The sequence below is a fragment of the Scyliorhinus torazame genome, chromosome 3 (genome assembly GCF_047496885.1).
Source record: "Scyliorhinus torazame isolate Kashiwa2021f chromosome 3, sScyTor2.1, whole genome shotgun sequence".
Classification (NCBI taxonomy): domain Eukaryota; kingdom Metazoa; phylum Chordata; class Chondrichthyes; order Carcharhiniformes; family Scyliorhinidae; genus Scyliorhinus; species Scyliorhinus torazame.
Genome location: NC_092709.1, coordinates 34,195,696 through 34,217,837, shown reverse-complemented (window position 1 = coordinate 34,217,837; position 22,142 = coordinate 34,195,696). Strand labels below are relative to the sequence as shown.

At 44.3% G+C, this 22,142-nt stretch overlaps 1 protein-coding gene across 3 annotated transcripts in view; it reads right to left on the bottom strand.

The window, feature by feature from the left end:
- jade1 (jade family PHD finger 1) overlaps window positions 1–22,142 on the bottom strand; it is a 191,883-nt gene that overhangs the window by 15,098 nt on the left and 154,643 nt on the right. For 2 of the 3 annotated variants that reach the window (XM_072495560.1, XM_072495561.1), the window contains exons 8-11: window positions 20,458–20,625; window positions 17,411–17,527; window positions 10,801–11,310; window positions 2,025–2,142 (exon numbers count right to left, since the gene is read on the bottom strand). In XM_072495560.1, the coding sequence (XP_072351661.1) occupies window positions 2,025–2,142; window positions 10,801–11,310; window positions 17,411–17,527; window positions 20,458–20,625 (913 nt within the window). The remainder of the gene's footprint in view (window positions 1–2,024; window positions 2,143–10,800; window positions 11,311–17,410; window positions 17,528–20,457; window positions 20,626–22,142) is intronic. The other variant, XM_072495562.1, reaches the window with a different exon arrangement.

Genomic DNA, 22,142 nt, shown 5'->3' with positions numbered 1-22,142 from the left:
CCAGTTAGGATCCTGCAGGAAGTGGTCGTCGGTTTTGCAGCAATTGCCACAAAGTTCTACCAGTTGAGGGCAGCAGTTGTTGGTCTGGTTAAAAATGTTAGTGAAGGCAGAAAGTAGTGAGGGGCACATTTCATATTTATAATGAGCTGCTGGTATCGGTGTTTGAAATGGCACCGGGAAGCACGGGCTATATTTACGAACCCCGAGAAGTGGCTTTGGGAGAGAGGGCATGAGAGGGAAGTTTAATATACTGGTCCGGCATGTTCTCGTTCTCCTACAATCACTATGAAGCCGTTCACTGCGGTTGTAGTAAATGAAAATCGGCGGGTGAGGCAGTGCCAACCCCTCTACTCTCAAAAGTGAGATTCGCTTGCGCAAGCATGAAAAACTTTAAAAGGGTAATAGTGGGACTGAGAAGGTGTGTTTTTTATTTAACAGCCCCCGTACCGGGCTAAAACTAGGTCACACATGAATTTAAATCAATGCCTACCACTCTTATGTCCTGAGGTTATCTTAAACAGGACACCTGAAGCGTCTGGCAAACTCAGGTAGAAACCTCATAAATTTATGAAACTTAGAGTTATATTATGAAGTTAGGAACCTAAGGTTGTTTTGCAGCCTCCTGTTGGAACACCACCCGGACACCCTGCTCAGTAGAAGCAGTCAGGTACGTCGTGGAGACTCTCTGATCTCAGTGGGAAAGAAAATCATAAATTGTGTGGTGCTTCCCCCGGACCCCATTAAATGTAGTTTGGGCCACTGCAACCCGAAGCTCCCACCCAAACCGCCGTCCTAAAGCGCACCTGAACCTCTCCCCCCAACCCTGAAAACATATCTGGCCTGCCAGCCAGCCAGGCCAACGTCAAGCCGTCCAATAGTACGCCAGCCCAAACCTATGGAGGTGCCTATGGCCACCCATTTGTGACCAAGTAGCTCCTCTCCTCCACTGAAAACGGGCCAAGTCCCAAGCTGCACCCAACCCCCTGCACCAAAGGTAGTCTGCCTTAGTCCACCATCCAAGAGGTCGAATGTTATAACTCCCCCACCCCATTTAGTATTTTATGACCTATCCCAGCTTGTGTCTGACTTGACAAATCTCTAAATATCATTACCCCACACCATTTAGTATATACAGTCACCATCCAAAATTAACTACCGGATGACCCAACATTCTTAACTGGTCCCTGATCGTACACACGTAAAACCTGTGGCACGCAATGTCGAACGCCACGACTGGAATGGAAAGATCAATAACAGCATCCCGGTAACCTTGCTGCGTGCAACGTAGAGCCGACCGAGGAGCAATAACTGGTTTCCAGAACAAAGGGGAACATCGGTAGGCAGGAATTGTGCTTTTCCTGAGGAGGCAAGTCACGCCAATTATGCCTGTGCCGACTGGCTTTTTGCTGACCACACTATTAACCCTAAATGGTGGCAGTGATTAGCACTGCTGCCTCACAGCTCCACGGGTACAATTCCGGCCTTGGGTGACTGTGCGGAGTTTCACTTTCTCCGTGTCTGCGGGTGCTTCGTCCAGGAGCTCCGGCTTCCTCCCACAGTCCAAAGATGTGCAGGTTAGGTGGATTGGCCATGCTAAATTGCCCCTGAGTGTCCAAAAGGTCAGATGGCGTTACTGGATTACGGGGATAGGGTGGAGGCGTGTTAAGTAGGGTGCACTTTCCAAGGGCCGGTGCAGACTCGATGGGCCGAATGACCTCCTTCTGCACTGTAAATTCTATGATTCTATGCACACACCGTTTGGTCTTGAAAAACATGATACCGTGGAACAATGGCAACATTATCTACTGGCTTCTCCATTCCTGCATTGGTTATTGAGCAAGCAAAACACCACAATTTGCATGGTATCACGCTACTGTCATTGTTGACATATTGTGCTGATGTTTTTTGGAAAAAGCACCAGTGTTTACACATTTAAGGGTTCGGGTTTTTTGGGGGAGGAGTTGAAAGGAGATAAAGGTGCGGGGGAAATGAATGATTCAGCTGGGTTACTTCCTTGCACCTACCAGAAATGCGCTCTTCTTCGAGAAGTTTCATCTGATGGTGGAATATTTGCTCTTGGACTCGGCAGATTGACCTCTTAATCTTCTCTCTTCGTGTCACCATGTAAGTAAGGTTTCGAACCTAGTGAGGAAATATCACAGCCTGTCACACCAGACTTTAGAAGCAGTTTAGCTTGCACACGAGCAATCAGTCTACACCTCGGAACCACTCAAAAATACCAGAGCCTCAACATCGTACTGTAGATGCTGCTTGCCCGATACGGGAAAAAAAAAGACAAAACTTACCTGCGTGACCTTCTTCAAAAAAAACAAAAGCAAAAATGTCACCCATAACTTAGCACTAGATCTATCTAAAGTAAAACAGAAATTGCTGGAATGCACAGCAGCTCAGTCAGCATCTGAAAGAGAAAGACAGGTTAACGTTTTGGCTTGATCACAGCTGTTCCTCTTTTTATTTCAGATTCCCAGCATTCGCAGTTTCCTTTTAACTTTTAACGAATCTATCTGGGACTCACTGTGGTCACAAAACGTTATCATAGAATTTACAGTGCAGAAGGCCATTCGGCCCATCTAGTCTGCACTGGCTCTTGGAAAGAGCACCCCAGCCAAGCCCACACCTCCACCCTAGCCCCATAACCCAGTAACCCCACCCAACACTAAGGGGCAATTTAGCATGGCCAATCCACCTACCCTGCACATCTTTGGTTGTGGGAGTACACCGGACCACCCGGAAGAAACCCACGCACACATGGGGTGAACGTGCATGTGCCCCCTACCACCGACCCCCACCAACATCACCCCCTCCTCCTCCCCCCCCCCCCCCCCCCCCCACCCACCATCAGTCAACTGACCTAATTTCAACAAGTACCTCGATATTAAATGTTTGTAGGCAGTTTACCACTATTGCTCAATAGACTGGCAGCAAGCCAAGTTATTCTGTCAAAGCCTTGACTGTGCCCATCACCCTTCAGGTTTCAAACTTCAAAAAGCATTGAGGAAAAGGGCAAAACAGACACAGTTACCATGTGTTGGAACCAAACTGGAGCAAACTTCCCTCAAAAAACAGATGTGCTTGTTTACAGCAATTAACCTTTGCGGTCCTGAAGCCTTGACTGAAGAATAATTTAGCGTGCATTGCACGGTGCATCGCTCCTGGCTTTATTCAACCTACCACTGGAGATCTGACTAATTATTTGAGGCAGTACCTCAGTCTCACTTTTAAAATAAAACCGAGGAAAGTGCATTTCATATAAATAGAACAGACCAGTAAACATCTACTGGTACAATTACCTGAAGCCCAGCCAATAATAGAAGCGATCGAGTGTTCAGGGTAAGAGTGGGGGAAACACAACTGCGCACAACTGCAGAGGATGGAGCCAGACAACTGCTCAATATCCCCAACCCTCCACCACCAGAACAAGACATACCTTCCTGACTGCAACACCACCTAGTATTACCTCAACACTGGAGTGTGTGCTATACCTGATCATAAGGAGCTATCCATTCACACATCAAGTACAGACAACAGCCGGAGCATAGAAGAGAAGGCTGCATTAACAGACTACAGGCACTACTAGAATAGTGTCCCAGCTGTAGTGTAGAAGGTGGTGTCAAAGTGACTATTAGTAAAATCAGAAATCACACAACATGTACTATATAAAAGAATACACCCACTTTTATTAGATTTTATTACAGTACAATGTTATAAATACTGTACATTCAATACTGCACAGAAGTAAAAGCCAACAGGTTGGAAGGAAAGTGAAGCCATAAGGAAATAGTAGAGACACAACTGATCTCAGGTACAGCTTAGCAAAGAATGTGGGGTAGTGCTTTGACTGGCAGATATCCACAGCTCGTTCCCCAGTATCGGTGGGCAAACTGTTGCAACGGAGCATATCCCTCACACCCAGTACAGTCACAATCCCATGTTCACTACATTCACTGAGTAAGATTTTGCTGTGAAGTATTTCAGTTACCAAAGTTTCTATGTACACTTCACTGTGGAATGGATGGTTTCAGATATCTAAAGGTCTGGTGCTTCCATTTTTAACTGCCTGCCGTTGAGAGACAAGGTTGAAATAATGAACTTTGTGCAATCGTCCCTGCAAATGGTGACTTTTAAACTTGTTTAAAAAATAGCCAATTTGAGGGGGAGAAAATGAAATATTCACTTAGCAAAGCATTAACACAAATTAATACCATGGGCATTCATGAAAATTTATAACATTTCAATTCCAATATTCTTAACTGAAAACGTCTCTTCATTAAACTGCATAATCCACCTAAATGGAATTAGATGTGAAATTCTACCTGGGTTTAAGATTTATTTTGATATGATTAAAATCAGCATTAAAAAACAATAACACACAAATTAAGTTAATACAATTGATATAAAGGAAACAATTCTGATATGGCAGGACAAATCTTTTATCTTCCAGAATTTGAGTATATATGTGTGTAACAGCCCACACTAGTGAGCACCTTATTGCAATTATACCGTAGTAATCAGTGGCTAATTCAGTCAGCTCACTAGGCAAATAGCAAATTGTAACCTGGATCGATCGTACAGAGCACACAGGTGAGAGCACAAGGGCAGGAAACAGGAGGACATGCAGTGAAAAGCGTGCAAATTCAAAATCACGAGTAATAGAATGGGAATGATTAATCACCGAGTTTGTGCTCGACATAATGCACCGTATGTAGAATGTCACTCATCTGATGCAATATGATTCCCGAAAGCTCCAGTTTCATGCGATAGATACCACCCATCTATCCCAACTTCACCCCTATCCCTCTCCCAAACCAATCCTTCACTTTCACTCGCCTCCCACAAGTTATATATATATACCTGCACACTGGACAATTATTATCAGTTAAATGAGCAACTTAGCATCTTTTTGAAAAAGCATGAATGATACAAGATAGATAAGAGACAGCAAGGTCAGAGTCGTAATCTAATCCCACTCTCACATCATGTAAAACCCACTGATTGGATGGTGAATCTAATTTTTTTGTAATTTGTTCTTCACTGGTCATAATTCTATGTTTATGCCACGGGTTAAAAATAGCCCACTGCTAACTGTGGTGCAGCTATTTCTGGTTGCGTGGAAATACACACCACGGCTGACTGTAATGTCAGCAACACTCACTCTTTGGATCATTTTAAAAAGCAGTAACTGAACGATGCCATGAGAACACATTCGCAAACATAGCCAGGGACAATAGTGGGGCCGTCAGCAATCATCTGCAAAAGATTATAGAGGTACCCACGATAAACATCTAGCTGTGTTAGGATGGCCTTAGTTACCAGAGAAATTACCGCTTTGACTACCCTTCATTGTGCTGTTCATTGCTCAGCTACAGCAAAAGTGTACACAATTAAAATGAAAGTGACTTCACAACATTGTGCTACATGCAAAGTAAGTACTCTGAAAGCATTCAAATCTTTCCCGTGATGCGCTGAGAAGGATATTTTGGTGACAGAACACCGAACATAAAATGGCATCAGTTGATTTTTTAAAAAGTGTAGTGTAGTGGATGACTCTTGTGAAAACTCCCCACTCATCTCCCAAACTGTGAATGCCCCGAATGACTTCAGTGAACATGCCCACGCGGCAACAAAATCTCCCCTCATTCTGCACAGGATTAGCAGCTGTACTGCTGGATTAGCAGATTAGTGCAACATACCTTCCAGCCACTAAACCCCCAATGAGGAAGTTGACAGAACAAACCTAACAGACATAACTGACGGCTGCAGCCACCAGTAAACAAAAAAAAATAGTTCAACGTGTATTGAAGGATATAGCGCACTTCCAGCTGATCAGGTAAACCTAAACCACAAGAGCAAAACTGGTTATCCAAGACTGGAGAGTGCTTCAGGCCTTTGTAGAGTATACAATAAACCACAAGAAATGTGCATCTTGAAAGCCCTGAGACAGACACATTAATAAATATATTTATAAAAAAATAGATGTATATAAAGACATATATACAGATATATATGATACAAATAAAGATATGAAATATTTATACACATACATACACACAAAAATCTAAATAAATTCCAACACATATTGTAGAGGCGGCAGGGTGGTGCAGTGGTTAGCATTGCTGCCTCACGGCACCGAGGACACGGGTTCGATCCTGGCCCCGGGTCACTGTCCGTGTAGAGTTTGCACATTCTCCCCGTGTCTGTGTAAGTCTCACCCCCCACAAGCCAAAGATTTGCAGGGTAGGTGGATTGGCCACGCTAAATTGCCCCTTCATTGGAAAAATTTAAAAATAAATAAATTGAAGGGCTTCTTCAGGTTTAAATTTCTAGATTTTGAAATGGGAAAGCACCCTGAGAACTTAAAACTCAGACTTTTAAATTATTCCTATAGCCTTTTTTTGCAGTTACAACTGTGACAAGTCCAATTTATTTCCAGTTAGCCAGTCATTGATAATATATCCTCAACTTGTATAATCTCTCTGTCCCCGTCCCCTTCGTCTGACGAGTAAACTACTAAAATTGAGTCGCCTGTGAAATTGTCAGTGTCAAATTAATCCGAGAGCTTCAGGTCAATGGTTCTTTCTCCGACTTTCAGGTGGAAACTGGGAGGCCCAAGCTGGGCAATCCAGAGAAGAACGATGCAAAATTGTATGAAACAAAACATTACTCACGCGTTTGGTTTATTGGACTGAACATTAAAGAAAAAAAGAACCTAAACCAGTGCAGTGCCTTTTTGCATCCCCAGGACATTCCTAAGTGCTTCACAACTAATTGGTTACTCTTTAAGATGCAGTACAAGATAGGGAAAATTCTAGGAGATTATTGAGAGTGAATTGGCTTCAATACCAGAGGATATAAGGGGAGATAAGCAAGCAGTGGAAACATTCTGGGGTGAACTAAGGAATAGTTTTGATGGTTTAAGATAGGACTATGCAGTGGCAACTTGTATGAATACACTCGCCTTGGAAGGAGAGGGGAAATTACACTAACTAGAATTGCTTTCCCAGAAATATGAGAAGTTAAGCTTCAAGATATAATGGGGAAGAAACAGGGTTGAATTATGAAAAATGATTTTCGCTGGTAGGGAACCCAGCACGAGCAGGGCAGAGCCAAAGAATTAGGGACGTTTCTGGAGTGCAACCAGGAAACACTCCACACAGAGAGTGGTAGAAGTTTGGAATTCTCTTCCGTAAACAGCAATTGATGTGTGATTAAAACTGGGATTATTTTTCTGTGTTAGCCAAAGGTGTCAAAGGATTATGTGCAAAGGCAGGTAAATGGAGTTAGTCGGCCATGATCTCATTGAATGAAAGAACAGGCTCGCGGGGTCGAATGGCCTACTCCTGTTTTTCTGTGGGCAAGTCATACAGCAAACACTGCACACAGGATCCCACAAACAGCTATAGATTAGCTGATCCATTAATTGAGAGAGGAATAACAACAGATTTCTCTGAGCACCTCGAAATCTGAATGACAGAGAAAGCACATGAAGCTTAAAGAAAGCTCTTTGCGGTACACCCCGCATTAAATAAAGGGTGTAACTAGAACATGCACCAATCAGGCTTTCTTCACTTTGGAGAGGAATAGCTCAATTTCTTCCCGTAAAATCCTAAGGGTCAGCTGTCGTCCTTGTTGGTCATTCACTAATATTACTCGCAAAAACATGCACCAACACTAACTGTGCATCAGTTGACTCCTTGCTGAGGAAACTTTCCAAAGGCAATTGACAACTTCCAACACATCGTGCAAGTGACAATTATTCATGCATGATCCTGGCCAATGAATATTGTAGCAGGGGACATCACAACCAAGCCAAATTCTGCGCTGGCTCACTCTGGATAGACATGTATTTCCAGCAGGGGCTGGAGCTATGAGATAGCAACTACAAGTAGGGATCTGGATTGGTTTTAATCCGGGAATGCTGCCGACCCAGCTAATTTCGGCAGGAATGGAGCTTGAGATTTGTTGGGCTGTGTGGTTCAGAGGTCAACGGCTGGAACTTCCATCAGGGAGATTAACAGATGCCCCAGGCCTATTAAAGCAGCACAAAGGGGAATTTTTGCCATCTTTCCAGAAATTCTACCAATCCCCCACCAAAGTTATAGCTGCAGATGAGGGGAATTCCACAGAGATTCAGGGCTAGAGGCTGCAACTGTAAAAAGGGTGGCCCTACTATATATTTGATGCCCATTTTACTTTAGGCAATTTGGGCAAATATCAAGAATACGGCTACTCTTACACCAATGCGCGTCTTCATTTTCTATAAACAAAAGGTGCAAGGTGATGCCCATTAGAGAATTCTCAACAAAAGAAATACCCAGGTGATAACTCACCTCTTTTTTAACCTGCTGGGGAGGTGAAGGGTGTGTTTATATTTAGGTTAAAATACTCCCCTTGTGCTCCAGTGATATGGAGCCGCTCTGAATCCACTTTGTTCAATTATTTTATGTACTGTTTCAGTGAACAAAGAGGTACATCTTTCTGTTCGTCGTTCCTATTTGTATTTTCTACAGTTAATCGGCTTTAGCCTTGTTCCAAGGAAACATTTTTGTTAGTGACAGATATTCTTAGAAAACAGAAATTATCTGCCATTTTAAGTAACGTGCAATTGGAGGCAGTTTTAATCAAAATACTTTACATTGTAACATTCTTTTTGTCAACCTAACTTGGCCAGCTAATAACCAAAGCCTCTCAAAGAGGGAAAAGAACAAAAAAAAGAAGCTAGATTTTCCTCATGTGTAGTTTTCACAGAAACATAACAAATGGTATTGGTGAATTTAGAGCTCCTAGCTAAATTATGCGACATATAACTCTTGCGGCAGGACAAATAGGCCAGAAGAGGCCATATTTGCGATTCTCATGACATTTATCTTCATGAAACTCCCACACAAACCAGTACTTCATAAAATCCAGAACATTCTCTGCAGCGTGGCAAGACTGAGTGCTGGTGATATGGAGCAGTGACGAACGCAGCTCCGAATCCACTTTGTTCAATTCCTCAGTCTGAGTTAAGCCATGCCGGGAAGTGCTGAGTGGGGCTCTGCAATAACTCGGTCAGGGGACAAAGAATATGTAAGTGGGGAGTCAAACTTGGACAATGTCAGAACACCTGCTAAAGAAACGCTGGCAAATCGGCGGGATCAGGCAAGTGAAGGATACATGTCCAGCCCTCCCTGCCCTCAACGTCAACAAGACAAAGAATACGTGATGGAAGTACAAAGTAGAACTTGCTGAATACCCGTATATTGATAAAGAAAAGTGTTCTGCACACCTCATTAGTTGGCTCTTGGCCACAGCTAATTTTGGAAGGTACAATCCTTCCACCATTAAGTTCTCTAATCCTCCTGCCATTCACATAGATAAGAAGTCACATAAACATTTTTCTTCACGAGCACTCCAATAGCAAGGAGGCAGTTTGCAGACTCTTTACCCTCTCCCGACTCCACCGGGATGTCCTCAGCTCTGCTGATGAAAGCCATGCTTGCAGCTCAAGCAAGGAGATTGTATGTGAGCTCAACGCTTGCGTTTCAAAAGGGGTGACCTAATTCTTGCTCGCACAACTTGGTAGAAACGAGTTAAAGCTGTTTGCGGCAGGCCATCCCATTCAAGTAAGGCAAGGTGATGACAAGTCTTGCCACGCATCTGACCGCAGTAGTTTGGCAGCCAATGCAAGACTCAAACCTGCAGAGATGGCTGTCATCAAACATTCTTGCATTGTGTTCAACTGATTAATGAATAGAATTATGGAAGGAAGTCATTCGATCCATCGCTTCCATGCCAGCCCGCTCCAGCAAAATTTCACTTTCCAGATCTTGGTCCTGACATTGTAGATTACAAGCGCATACCCTAGCACTGTACTTTCGAAATGGTATCCCAACACCTACTGATTGTAAAGCTTTCCCCTCGAATCCCCTCTGAACTTCCTACCCCTTAACCTAATTCACACCTCCCTGGTTTTGCACCCATCAACCAAGGGGAATAGAGTTTTCGTATTACACTCTGTCTTGGCCCCCCCCCCCCATAATTTTGTACACTGTAATTAGGTCCCCACTTAGCCTCCTCTTTTCCAACCTTAGCCCATTCAATCGTTCCTCATAATTAAAATGCTCCAATCCAGACAAGATCCTCGTAAATCTCCTCTGCGCCCACTCTCGTGCAGTCACATCTTCCCTGTAATGTGGTGAACACAACAGGAGCAGTACTCTAGCTGTGCCCAACTAGTGTTTTTTTTTTAAATTCCAGCATAGCGTCCCAGCTCCCATGTTCTCCGCCTTTGCTAATGAAGGCAAGTATTCCATATGCCTACTTGACCGCCTTACCTACCTGCCCGGCCACCCTCAGCATTCTGTGGACATGTTCTCCCAGGTGCTTCTGTGCCTCTTACGTTTCTCAGCATCTTACCATCTATCTTAAGATGAACACAGGCGGTTCTTAGGTGGATCACTCGGTGAATTAGCAACACCGCTGCAATAATTTGCATCACCTTGCACGAGAGGGGGAAATTGACCACTGACCACCTCTCTTCTAACTGTAGGCAGTCTCAGTGTTGGGACAGAATCACAGATGTAGCGGTCATGCACCATCCAGATGGAGGAGATTTTGCAACGGGAGAGGGTTTTTTTAAAAAGAAAGACATATTGAGTAAAATCAGCTCAATAAAAACATTTAGATTTTGTTTTAAAAAAACATTCAGAATTACAATACTTTTCCTACAAAAAAAAGTGGAAATTTACAGCATGAATGATATTAAATTGCAGAATTGCAGCTCCAAGCAACAGCACTCACCCTCTCTAGGTCCTGCCGGAGGTGTGTGAAAAGCTGCAGACGCCTGATGAGGACATCTTGTTCCTGCTTTGCCAGATTGTCCTCCTCGTCCTTTTTAGGGGTGAAGAGAGGCTTGTTGAAATTGCTCTTCCTCTTCCCTTTCCAGTACTGATAAACATAATCCACAAGTTCGTCAGCCAACTTCAGATGTTGGGATACCTCGGAGACGCTGACAAAGTTATAAAACTCGTCCTCTAGTTGCTGGAGTTTCTGTTTGCGGAGGCTGATCCTCTGGGCCTCCTCCTGGCTCTGGTCCATGCTGTCCAGGGTGCTTTCCACAACGGCAGGTTTCTCCTGCACCTCCACAGCGGCATAGCTCTTGTTCCCCTCGTCGGGTTCCTTACTGCTGTGCGTTGGGCAGTAGGATTTAAACTTCACTTCATCGTTTTCTGCGAGGATAGTTTTCATTTCCAAATTGCGATCAAATGCACAAGTCACATGGAAGGCTGTGCGGCAGTTTTTCACTGAACACTACAAACATATTGAAAATAAAAATCCAGTTACAATAGGAGAAGATATGTTTCGCTGGAGAATACTGCAGCGCTTGTTCCTTTGAAATATTTATCTTCTACTTATGTATGAGGGAATGCCCAGTGAATCCCAATAGAAACTCCTTCACAACTTACTTCCTGCCATAATGAAAGTGTAAACATAAGCCCTAAAGGCACACACCATCCTGACTTGAAACTATATTGCTGTTCCTTCACTGCCCCCTGTCAAAATTCTGGAACGCCCTCCCTGCCGGGTATACCGAAAGCACATAACTTCAAGAAGACGACTCCTCCACCACCTTTCCGGGGGCAATTAGGGATGGGCAAGAAATGCCGACCTTTGCAGTGACACACATCTTCCAGGAACGCATAAAGAAAATTAGGGAGCTGGATCAGCCCAAGAAACCTTCGAAGATCAGAGGACAAGTTGAAATGTTTGCAAAGGTGATATGGGACCCTTGGCTTTATGGATAGAGGCACAGAGTGCAAAAGTAAGGAAGTAACGCAAAACCTTCATAAATTACTGGTTAACTGGAGTGTTCTGTCCAGTTCTGGGCACCACAGTTGAGGCGGAATGTCAAGACCTTGAAAATGGTGTAGCAGAGAATGGTACAAGGAATGAGAAACTTCAACTGTAAGAAAAGACTGGACAAGTTGGAATTATTCTCCTTACCAGGGAAATGGTAAGCAGGAGATTTAACAGAAATGGCCAAAGTAATGAGGGGGTCTTGATTGAGCAAATAAGGAGAAAGTTTCTACTGGCCGGTGGATCAGTAACCATGAATCACAGACTTGGGGTCAATTGGTTAAAGGGAGGGGAGGAGGAAAAATAGGCAGCACGGTCTTGTTTCCTGAAAAGCACTGCCTGAAAGGATAGTGGCAACAGATTCAAAACAACTTGCTAAAACGATAAACGCATAATGGCTCAAAAATGGGGAATTGGACAAATTAGAGAGCTCGCTCTCAACGAGCTGTGAGAGGCTCGATGGGCCGAATGGCCTCCTTCTGTGCTGTACAAGTTTTTAATTCTCTCATTCCCCATACCTTTCTTGTGCAGAGCCCACCAAACAGAACTGGCAAATCCATATTCTCAGACTACTATGCATGCTGAAACTCGACCAATGTACTTTGAGCCATCTACCTAGCGCCTGTTTTTTTATACATAAGTGCCCTCTCCTTGATATTTCACTTTAAAAATATCACTGCAATGCGAGGTGTAACCATTTGTTAGTAATTCTACAACAGAAGTAATGTGCAGGCCTATGTTTTACCTCTTGACTGAACACCTACTTAACTAATTCCACCTCCCTCTTGCCAGCTCCAAACACTTTTCTGTCATCCAGAGACTCAAACATTTGTTGCTTCTTTCAAGAACGTTTTGACCATCATCCCCTCCTCTTCTTTTGATAATTTCCGGTATTCCCTTCCACAAGCATGGGATGAGACTGCAGTCCAGTAACGCCTCATCCATGTATCCATACTATCCCTGTGAGGCTAGGCAATGAGTGCCGACAAGCTTTTCAATTGTGGTGGGGGCGGGGTGTGTACAGAGAAGCTAAATTCTGATCCTGTGTTCACTGCTGCTGATACATCCGCACTCCAGAAAGCATTATTCAACAATGATAAGAAGGGGCAGCACGGTGGCGCAGTGGGTTAGCCCTGTTGCCTCACGGCGCCGAGATCCCGAGTTCGTACCCGGCTCTGGGTCACTGTCCGTGTGGAGTTTGCACGTTCTCCCCGTGTTTGCGTGGGTTTCATCTCCACAACCCAAAGATGTGCAGACTAGGTGGATTGGCCATGCTAAATTTCCCCTTAATTGGAAAAATGAATTGGGTACTCTAAAAAAAATTTTAAACAATGATAAGGAGCAGGAGCTTCTAGCCAAGAGGCACTGAAGTCAATTATACTGCCTAGAGACTTAACAGCCGAGAATAGAAAACACCAGCTAATCACAAGATAAACTAACAGTCATCCAAAAATGCTGTAATTATTTAATATTCTTGACTCAATATCAGAAGAATTAAATGTAGCTCCCTCCCTTCTCTAACTTTTTACAGAAGCAAGAAGAATGTTAAGGCTGGAGATTAGACCTCTTTCCATTTAAGGCAATTGGTGTCAGCGTCAAGCACTCTCAGGCGATAGGAGCCAGACGCAGATGAAAGCTGCCTCTAATCTGCCCTAACGTGTTTCTGCTCCAACCTCAGGACACTATATACCACCGCACCAGTGTGAACGTTTTTCCAGCTGCCACCATTACCAACTAGTGGTCTCTCTCAGTGACTTTCAGCTAATGTTGATAATGGGGAAATTCTGTGGTGTTGGCCCATGTCTACTGGGAACCAACCGTCTCAAGACTGCTCGAGTTCACTTTGCAAGGAATCATTAAAGCAGACCGAAAATACTTTCATCGCCCCTTTAAATTTTAAGGTGCTCTTTAAAAAAAGGTCTTTGCAGAGTTACATCGGCATTCAACAATGTGCATTAATTTTATCTTTGTTTTCTGCACTGGCCTGAGTACGTAGCCAGATTAATAATATAACTAAACTAAGTCAAAGCATTTTTAAGTAAACAATCATGTTGTCCGGGAGTATTTGGAATGTAAACTATTTGAAGATCCAAATTTTTGACAACAAGGTAAAAATGTTATCTCATATGGGAAGAGCCCAGAAGGCAACTTTGTCCGACAAATAACAGATACCCAGCAGCAGGATCCATTATCTCAAAATCAACACTGTTTTATTGGGTAGGAAAACAAAGGGAGCATTTTATTACTTTAAATGTTTCAAGTCTGAACCATTATCATCCTCTAGCTGCTGGAGTAGCAAACCAAGCCTGTATAAAAATGGGCATTGAGTTAACCTTTGGCCGCCAGCAGGGGTGTTAATTAAGATTCTTTTGAGTACGCAGCTGCCAGTCATAAATCATAAAAAGTATTCTCTATTAAGGGAAAATGGCCAAATAAGATAGTGACTTAAAATATGACTGAACCGTAATAACCAACTCCAATCAATAGTCTACTGTACTGAGGAATGGCAGAGAGCAGTTTGACCAAAAGACCCTGACTGATGTTCTCTCTTTCTGATTTATCTGTTGATCCCCTATTCCCTGCTATACAACAGTTTCACTCCTGGATCTAGAGTGAAGTACAAAGCAGAGCAGGTGAGGTAAGTAAAAATAGGGGAATACCGAGGCAATAGTGATCACATTATTGTACGATTTAGGATAACAACTGGGAACCCGTACCAGCCTCCCCGAACAGGCGCTGGAATGTGGAGACTAGGGGCTTTTCACAGTAACTTCATTTGAAGCCTACTTGTGACAATAAGCGATTTTCATTTCATTTCAGAAGGACATAAGCATGATGAAGACGGGGCAATAATTCAGAAAGAAAATTATATCGAGAATAAAACTTGGCAAAATGAAATGGGCAACAATACTGGGAAGCAATGGGAAACATTAAAGCCTGGAAAAATGTATTCCGAGAGAAGCACTTTGGCAGACCTTTAACAATTCGTTAGAGAAAACTGTAGTGCCAGAGGACTGGCAAATAACTAATATTATACCCATATTTAAAAAGGGAGGCAAACATATCCAAGGATCGAAATGCCAATGAAAGAGTAATGAAATCCCTACAAAAACATTTCAGAACCAAAAATACAACAGTGAATATTCAACTTGGATTTCTAAAGGGAAAAACTTGCAAAACCAAACTGACTGAATTCTTTGAAGAATTTGCAGAGAGATAATAGTGTAGATGTGCTATGTCTAGATTTTGCTAAGACTTTTAATAAGATACCACATTAAACTGCTGAATTAGGACAGAGCTTGCGAAGTCAGGGGATAAGTAGTGGAATAGATAGGTAGTTTCCTGCAAGACAGGAAACAGACAGCAGAGAGCGTGCCAGGGGGTGGGAAGTGGAGTTTCACAAGGTCAGTGCTGGGACCCCCAGATGCTCACAATTTATATTAATGATATAAAACTTTGGAAGGAAAAACACAATTTCTAAATTTGCAGACAACAGCAAATTGGAAGTGATGGTCAAAGCTGTGGAACATTGCAACAAACGACAAGAAGACATAAGTAAACTTGCAGAATGGGCAAATCGACATAAGTGAGTATGGGGTATTTTGAAAAGAAAAGTGAGGCCGTCACTTGGGAAATAGAAATTAAGTGGAATAAAGGAGCAAAGGGATCTGGACCTACAAATGCACAAATCATTAAACTTTACAATGCAGGTCAGCAGGCCATTACAAAAGAAAACACTGGAGTTTATTGCCAGAGGGATAGAATGGAAAGGTAGAGATGTTATGCAACAAATGTATCAAAACTTGGTGAAACCAGATTTGGGAGTGCTGTGTGCAGTTCTGTGTTGGCAGATTATAAAAAAGACATGGAGATACTGGAAAGGGTGCAAACCGATTCACAAAATACATACCACATCTCCCATTAGGGAAGGGTGAGCAAATTGGATGGCATTTCTCCTAATAGGATGAGGCCAGGGTGCGATCTAATGAAGGTCTTTTAAACTATGAAAGATTTTGATGGAGTAGACATATTGTTGTCAGCTGTGAGGGAGAGCATAACGGGAGGTCATCAATATGAGTGTGTGACCAGGGAATTAAATAGGGAATTCCAAATAGATTTATCTACACAGAGAGTGGTGAGAAAGTGGAACTTACTACCACAGGGTAGTAAGATCAATCATAGAATCTATACAGTGCAGTAGGAGGACATTCGGACATCGAGTCAGCACCGACCCTTTGAAAGACCACCCTACCCAAGCCCAAACCCCATCGTATTCCTGCAACCCCACCCTAAGGGGAAATTCAGCATATCCAATCCACCTAACTTGCACATCTTTGAACTGTGAGAGGAAACCGGAGCACCCGGAGAAACCCAGGCAGACACGGGGACAACGTGCAACCTCCGCACAGTCACCCAAGGTCGGAATCAAACCTGCTGCCGTGAGGCAGCAGTGCTAACCACTGCGCCACCGTGTCACCCAAAATCGCATAGATAGATTTAAGGGCAAGCCAGATAAGAGGATGAGGGGAGACAGGAATAGAGGGTTGTACTGATATAGCTGGACGAGGAAGGATGGGCGGAGGCCCAAGTGAAGCACAACCCCCAGTATGGATGCATTGGGCTGAATGGTCTGGTTCTGTACTGCATATTCCTTGTAGATATATCAAACTGCACATTGAACTGTACAGATCAATTTGCTGATATATTAAACAACACAAAACAATACAAGTGCCTGTATTTTTCCCACTGGATAAAACTGACAGTACTGCTACAATCCTCAGACAAGTATGTTTGTTCTGGGCTCCCTCGACAGCTCTGTGATGTGGTACTGAACCATTCAGTCCTGGAATATCCCAGGTTCAATCTTCAGCTGGCAGAGAATTAGCCAACCTCAAACTGAGTAGCAATATCGTGTGGCCACATGTTTCTGAACTCTAGTTCAGGTCAGTTTCCCTCCTAGTCGCTGTCAAATGCTGGAAATGCAAACGTAAGAATGACAAGATCAAGTCTGGGAGTGATGGCCTGTAACACTCTTGCCCGGGTGCACATATCAAGATGGTCCATTCTAATATCCTTAATTCTTCATTATGAAGAGAATTTAACTGTGCAATGTGAATCGGTTTAATAAAAATGTTTCTAACACACTTATTCGGGTTTTCACTCAACCAATCCGTTGCTTCTCTCATAACTAATACACCCAGATCGATATGACACGCATTTAATTATTTCTGTCTATCTCAGGCTTCGATGTAAAATAGCTCTCTCCTCACTTAATGGGATTTTGGGCGGGATTCTCCGGTATCGCAGCCCCATGTTTCTCGGCGGAGTGCCATTCACTGAGGGTGGAACTCGACACCGGCCTCGTCGATGAGATTTCCGACTGAAGCCACCCCAAGCCGCCGGAAAACCCGTGGGCGGGGAAGCGCGGCCGGCGGGAAAAGGGAATCCCAACAGCCGGAGAATTCCAGCCTTTTATCTCTTATTAATTCAGGAGTTACGTGACACGATTACTTGAGGAACTGCAACAAAGTAATTGTGTGAATGTGTTCCAAACCTGTATGCAGGCTCCAGTCTTCTCGGTACACAAGCTGCACACTAAAGCCCATCTGCTGGCAGGGACATGCGAGACCTTTGTTATGGGCTCCATCTTTTCTGGGCAGCCTATGCTAACCTAAAAGGAGAAAGCAAATGTTTTGTGAAGCAAACCAGGTTGATTTTCTTCTTCCGTAAACGTCACAGGTAAGCGAGCATGATTACAGGTGCTATGCAGTGAGTTCACAGGCGCGGGATACACTGGTTTTATCTCAACGTCAACAGTTGCTTCACTTGTAAGTAAAACAACGGGAGCATCGTATTTGTCAGAATTCGAAATCTGAGACACATCTCCAGAGGATAAAACGGGGGGGGGGGGGGGGAAAGAGAGAGAGAGAAGGAAGGTCCATCTTGGTTTCAGCTTCTGACTTTGAGCAGAACCTTCCAGTCCCATCAGGAGCAGGAAGCTTGACGGGCGGGTAAGCCTAATTTGGGGTGAGGCCAAAAACCATTTTCCCGGTGGCGGGATGAACTTTAGGATTAAGTTCTCGGGCCTTCAAAGGCCGGTCGGACTTCCCGATGAACAATGTCGGGAAGTATTTTGGCACGCATTAGCGTATCGTGCATGCTTTTTAAAGGGCCACCTCGACAGAATTAAGTTCCCCGCCAGCGGGAAATTCTAATGTTCACTTTTACGGCTGCATATAAATACTGTGCACCCGGTAAGATAGAGGTCTCCCCTGACTAATGGTGAGTTGCCGCTGCATTGTCCTCTTTGGGGGTCTGTTAATGTAAACTTGGGAGCGGGTGGTGGCAGTGCAAGTTACACAGAAAATGACCGAGGAAGGAGGCAAGGGTTAGCATGAATGGTCGGAGCAGTGGCCAGACAAGTGGAAGGGATAGTGCAGCCTGTTGGGTGCCTTTTGAATATGGCACCCGAATCTGCCACCCCACGAGCTAATGGCGGGTCGGCGACTTGCTGGAGGCCACCACCATGAGAAGTGGCGAGCTCCCGGCAGATGCAGAGTTAATGAGCTAAACAGCACAAGATCACACGTGGTTAGCTGTCCCACTCCACAACGGAAATCATTCCCAATTCTACGCCCACCCACAGAACATCACTTCAGAATGGAAGATTCCGGCCTGTAATTTTGGATATAGTCCAATTGGAATTATACATTATTACGAGACTAAACGTACCACCATGTCCGTGGCAGCCACCATTCTTCTGGTTAGTGATTTTAAAGGCAAATACTTGCTTCTACTCAAGCTTGTCTTTTAGCCACAAAGAAACATTTACAGATACTAGAATGTTGGCAAATGTGCAGATGTGTATCTTTGTATCTTAGAAAAAGGAACTTACATTATATATTTTTTAAAACAGCAGTAAGCACTAAAAAGAACATTTCAAGATGCAGACAGGATCCCTGGCTCCAGCCAGCCCCTATGTTCTGCACCCTCCCGGATTGTGAAATAGCTGGATTTGATGCCTCCAAATGCTCAGACCTGGACCCTACCTCTAAGCATGACAGAGGCTGAGTTGCTGTCATGCAAGCTGATACTAACAGGGGCGCAAGAAGAATTTTAAAAGTACCACCGCAGCCACGGAGTGTGAGCAGACAGAGAGATAACTTTCAGTCTCTGTCGTACCATCCAGGAGTTGCTGGTGAGAGGCTGGGTCGTTCTCTACAGAAAGAATGGAAACAGGACAGCGACTTCGCCCCAGACCCTTTTGAATGCTTCAGGTGGTTGCACCTGTATAGTGGAAACTGGACACACTTGCTACCTGCCATTGTCTTGCCTGGGGACCGGTGCATTAATGAACACAAAAGATAAAATAATTGTGGGGAAAACAAAGTTCCTGCTGCACTTAGTGTGACATTTTAACGAGATACTATTACAAATACTGCCCCTTCTCCACAAATTGCTGAGAGTACTTGACCCACCAAGAAGCCACGCTGATGTGCATGGCAGATAATTTGCTGAACAATTCCAAGTTCACCTATCCCTAAAATCATGAATGACCTCAAAAGCAAACCTCTGGTCAGACTGAACCCTCCTCATAAAATACCTGACAATAACTTTATTTATTTTTTATTTTTAAAGTGCCTAATTCTTTTTGTTTTCCCAATAAAGGGGCAATTTAGCATGGGCAATCCACCTACATTGAACATCTTTGGGTTGTGCGTGTGAGGCCCACGCAGACACGGGGAGAATGTGCAGACTCCACACGGACAGTGATCCGGGGCCGGGGTCGAAGCCGGGTCCTCGGCGCCGTGAGGCAGCAGTGCTAACCACTGCACCACCGTGCGGCACGCCCTTACCTGACAATAACCTGATCGTATCTAGTCACAAGCTTCGCTGTGTCAGTCACAAAGGTTTAAATGAAAAGATGTGGTGAACTTTACCGTCTGAGGAAATGCAACAGAGGATTGCTAACTTTGAGAGAAGGTTGTTGACAAGTCCCTGTTCTTGCTTTTCTCACCTTTCCCTCTTCAGGAGCCCTCCAGGTAAATCTTAAGAGACGTGCTCCCTAATTCTATCAGTCACAATCTATAGTCAGGGTCAAAGAAGAGCGAGGATGTATTTATTAGCCCACAAGGGTACTAGGAAACTGGAGCAATTTGCTTCCTTTCAGTCTGTCTCTGTGATTTGTGATTCTGAGACAGCCAACAATAAAAGGGCCATCACACTCTTAATTAAGAGCAAATTTTACTCTGAAAATAAAATACCTTTATTAAAAATTATTTTATTAGTCTATGAGCCGAATGGAATTTTTAGTGGGGAAACTGGCAACATCCAGCGCATATTAATGTAGGATTCCAGAGATCGTCAAACATTAAAAACGACTGATCCACTTCTGCCACACACTCGGTACCTTTTTAAAAACTCTTGGTCATTGCAGAAGTGATCATTTTATTGCTATATCAAAAGCATAATTTTAATGGTGTCCGCTTGAACTACTTTCTCATCAGAGCACACACGTTTTTTCATTTAAAGGAAAGAGACAACCTACCATAGAATCCAACAAGGACAAGGATGAGTGCAATGAAATGGTTTGTGCCTTACCTCAGGGATCCATAAAGCGCAACTAACGTGAACCCACTTTGTCCCACTGCGGGTGGGTTTCATCGCTCCACCTTTCCTGGGGCAAAGCAAACACTTGGGCTGGACACCGAGTGCACAGGTCCGACAGAGCCAACTGCCTTCCGGAACCTTCAGAATTCCATAACATGCCTGTCATAAATGAACAAAGGTGTACTCATTACACAGGGAATGAGAAGATTCTGCCAAAATTCCAGCCCTCTCTGATCGGATGCGATCAGCAGTAAATCAGCTATATATTGCATGGAAAGTCCAAGTCACCACAATTAATCAATTTGGCTATGTGCGTGTGCGTGTGTAGCTCATCGGGGCACATTAGCATGCATTTACAAGCGTATAAAATGCTTCCTAGTCCATTTCTACTGCTTCATACCAAAGCACAGCAGGGCACAAATTCCCTTAGCTGGAGGTTAAATTACACTGTGTTACAAGATCATCTCCCAGTTCTGATAATCGTCTACTGTCCCTCACTTAATCACGCTCAGCTTTCTATTTTGGGAACATCAGATAAAATAAACATATTGTTCTTCAGCTCTGAAAATAGCTCCTCGAGTTGTTTTGTCCAACAGACATGTGTACACAACAACACACAGTTCCCTAACCCCTCCAGATACAGCGCTGCAGTGGCCAGAAGAGGCACTGCTGCATTGTGCCTGGAAATAAGTGTTGGGGGCTGGTGTGAAATTATGTTATGATTAGCATATATAACCTCATTACAAACAGTACAACAAACAGTACAACTGTGCCACTATCAGTAAAAGAGCATGAGCAAAATTTGAACAACGCTGTGTCTGAGGCTCAGCAATGAAACTGGAGGGTGTCTAATTACAGTTAAAGGTTACAGAGGGTGACTCGTGCGGAACTGTCACATTCTAAAATAACTTGAAGATAACCCTCACAACATAAATTGGGAATGCCAAATGGCAAAGACTTAAGATGCATAACTGCTTCCTGACTCAGTCTGTCACAGATCAGGCCAAAACAGAGAGCTTTGTTGTACATGTGGTTCCAATGTGCGACCAGACAGGCAAGTGAGTAGGCGTAGTGGAAATATAAGGGGATAGTAACCAGAGCGGAATCATTTGTAATTTAATCCAGGAAATGGTCAGGAAGGTAACCAAACCCTAGTAAATTACACCAGGTGGGAGAGCTACAGGAATATGAGGGCAGAAATTTGTAACAGACATTAGGGGGGGGGGCAATCACGAGCTCCACCCCGGGCCGCAGAATCGCCGCAACCGCGACACGACACCCTGACACCGGCGCGCGATTCTCCAAGGTGCAGAGAATCGGCGCCATTTGCGCCGGCGCGTTTGACACGGCGCGGCCACGGGCCGCTGGAATCGGCCAATTCTCCAGCCCAGATGGGCCGAGCGGCCGTGCGGATACGACAGAGTCCCGCCGGCGGCGTTCACCCCTGGTCGCTGCCGGCGGGAACTCTGCGCGAAGGGTCGGGGGGCGGCCTGTGGGGTGGGGAAAAGCGATCATTCACCGGGGGGGCTCCAATGGGGTCTGGCCCACGATCGGGGCCCACCGATCGGCGGGCCGGCCTCTCTCCCCTTGGGTCTACTTTGTTGCGCGGCCGGCTCCCGAACACCGATGTCATGTTGAGTCGGGGCCGGCGCACAGAAGAAGTCCCCCACGCATGC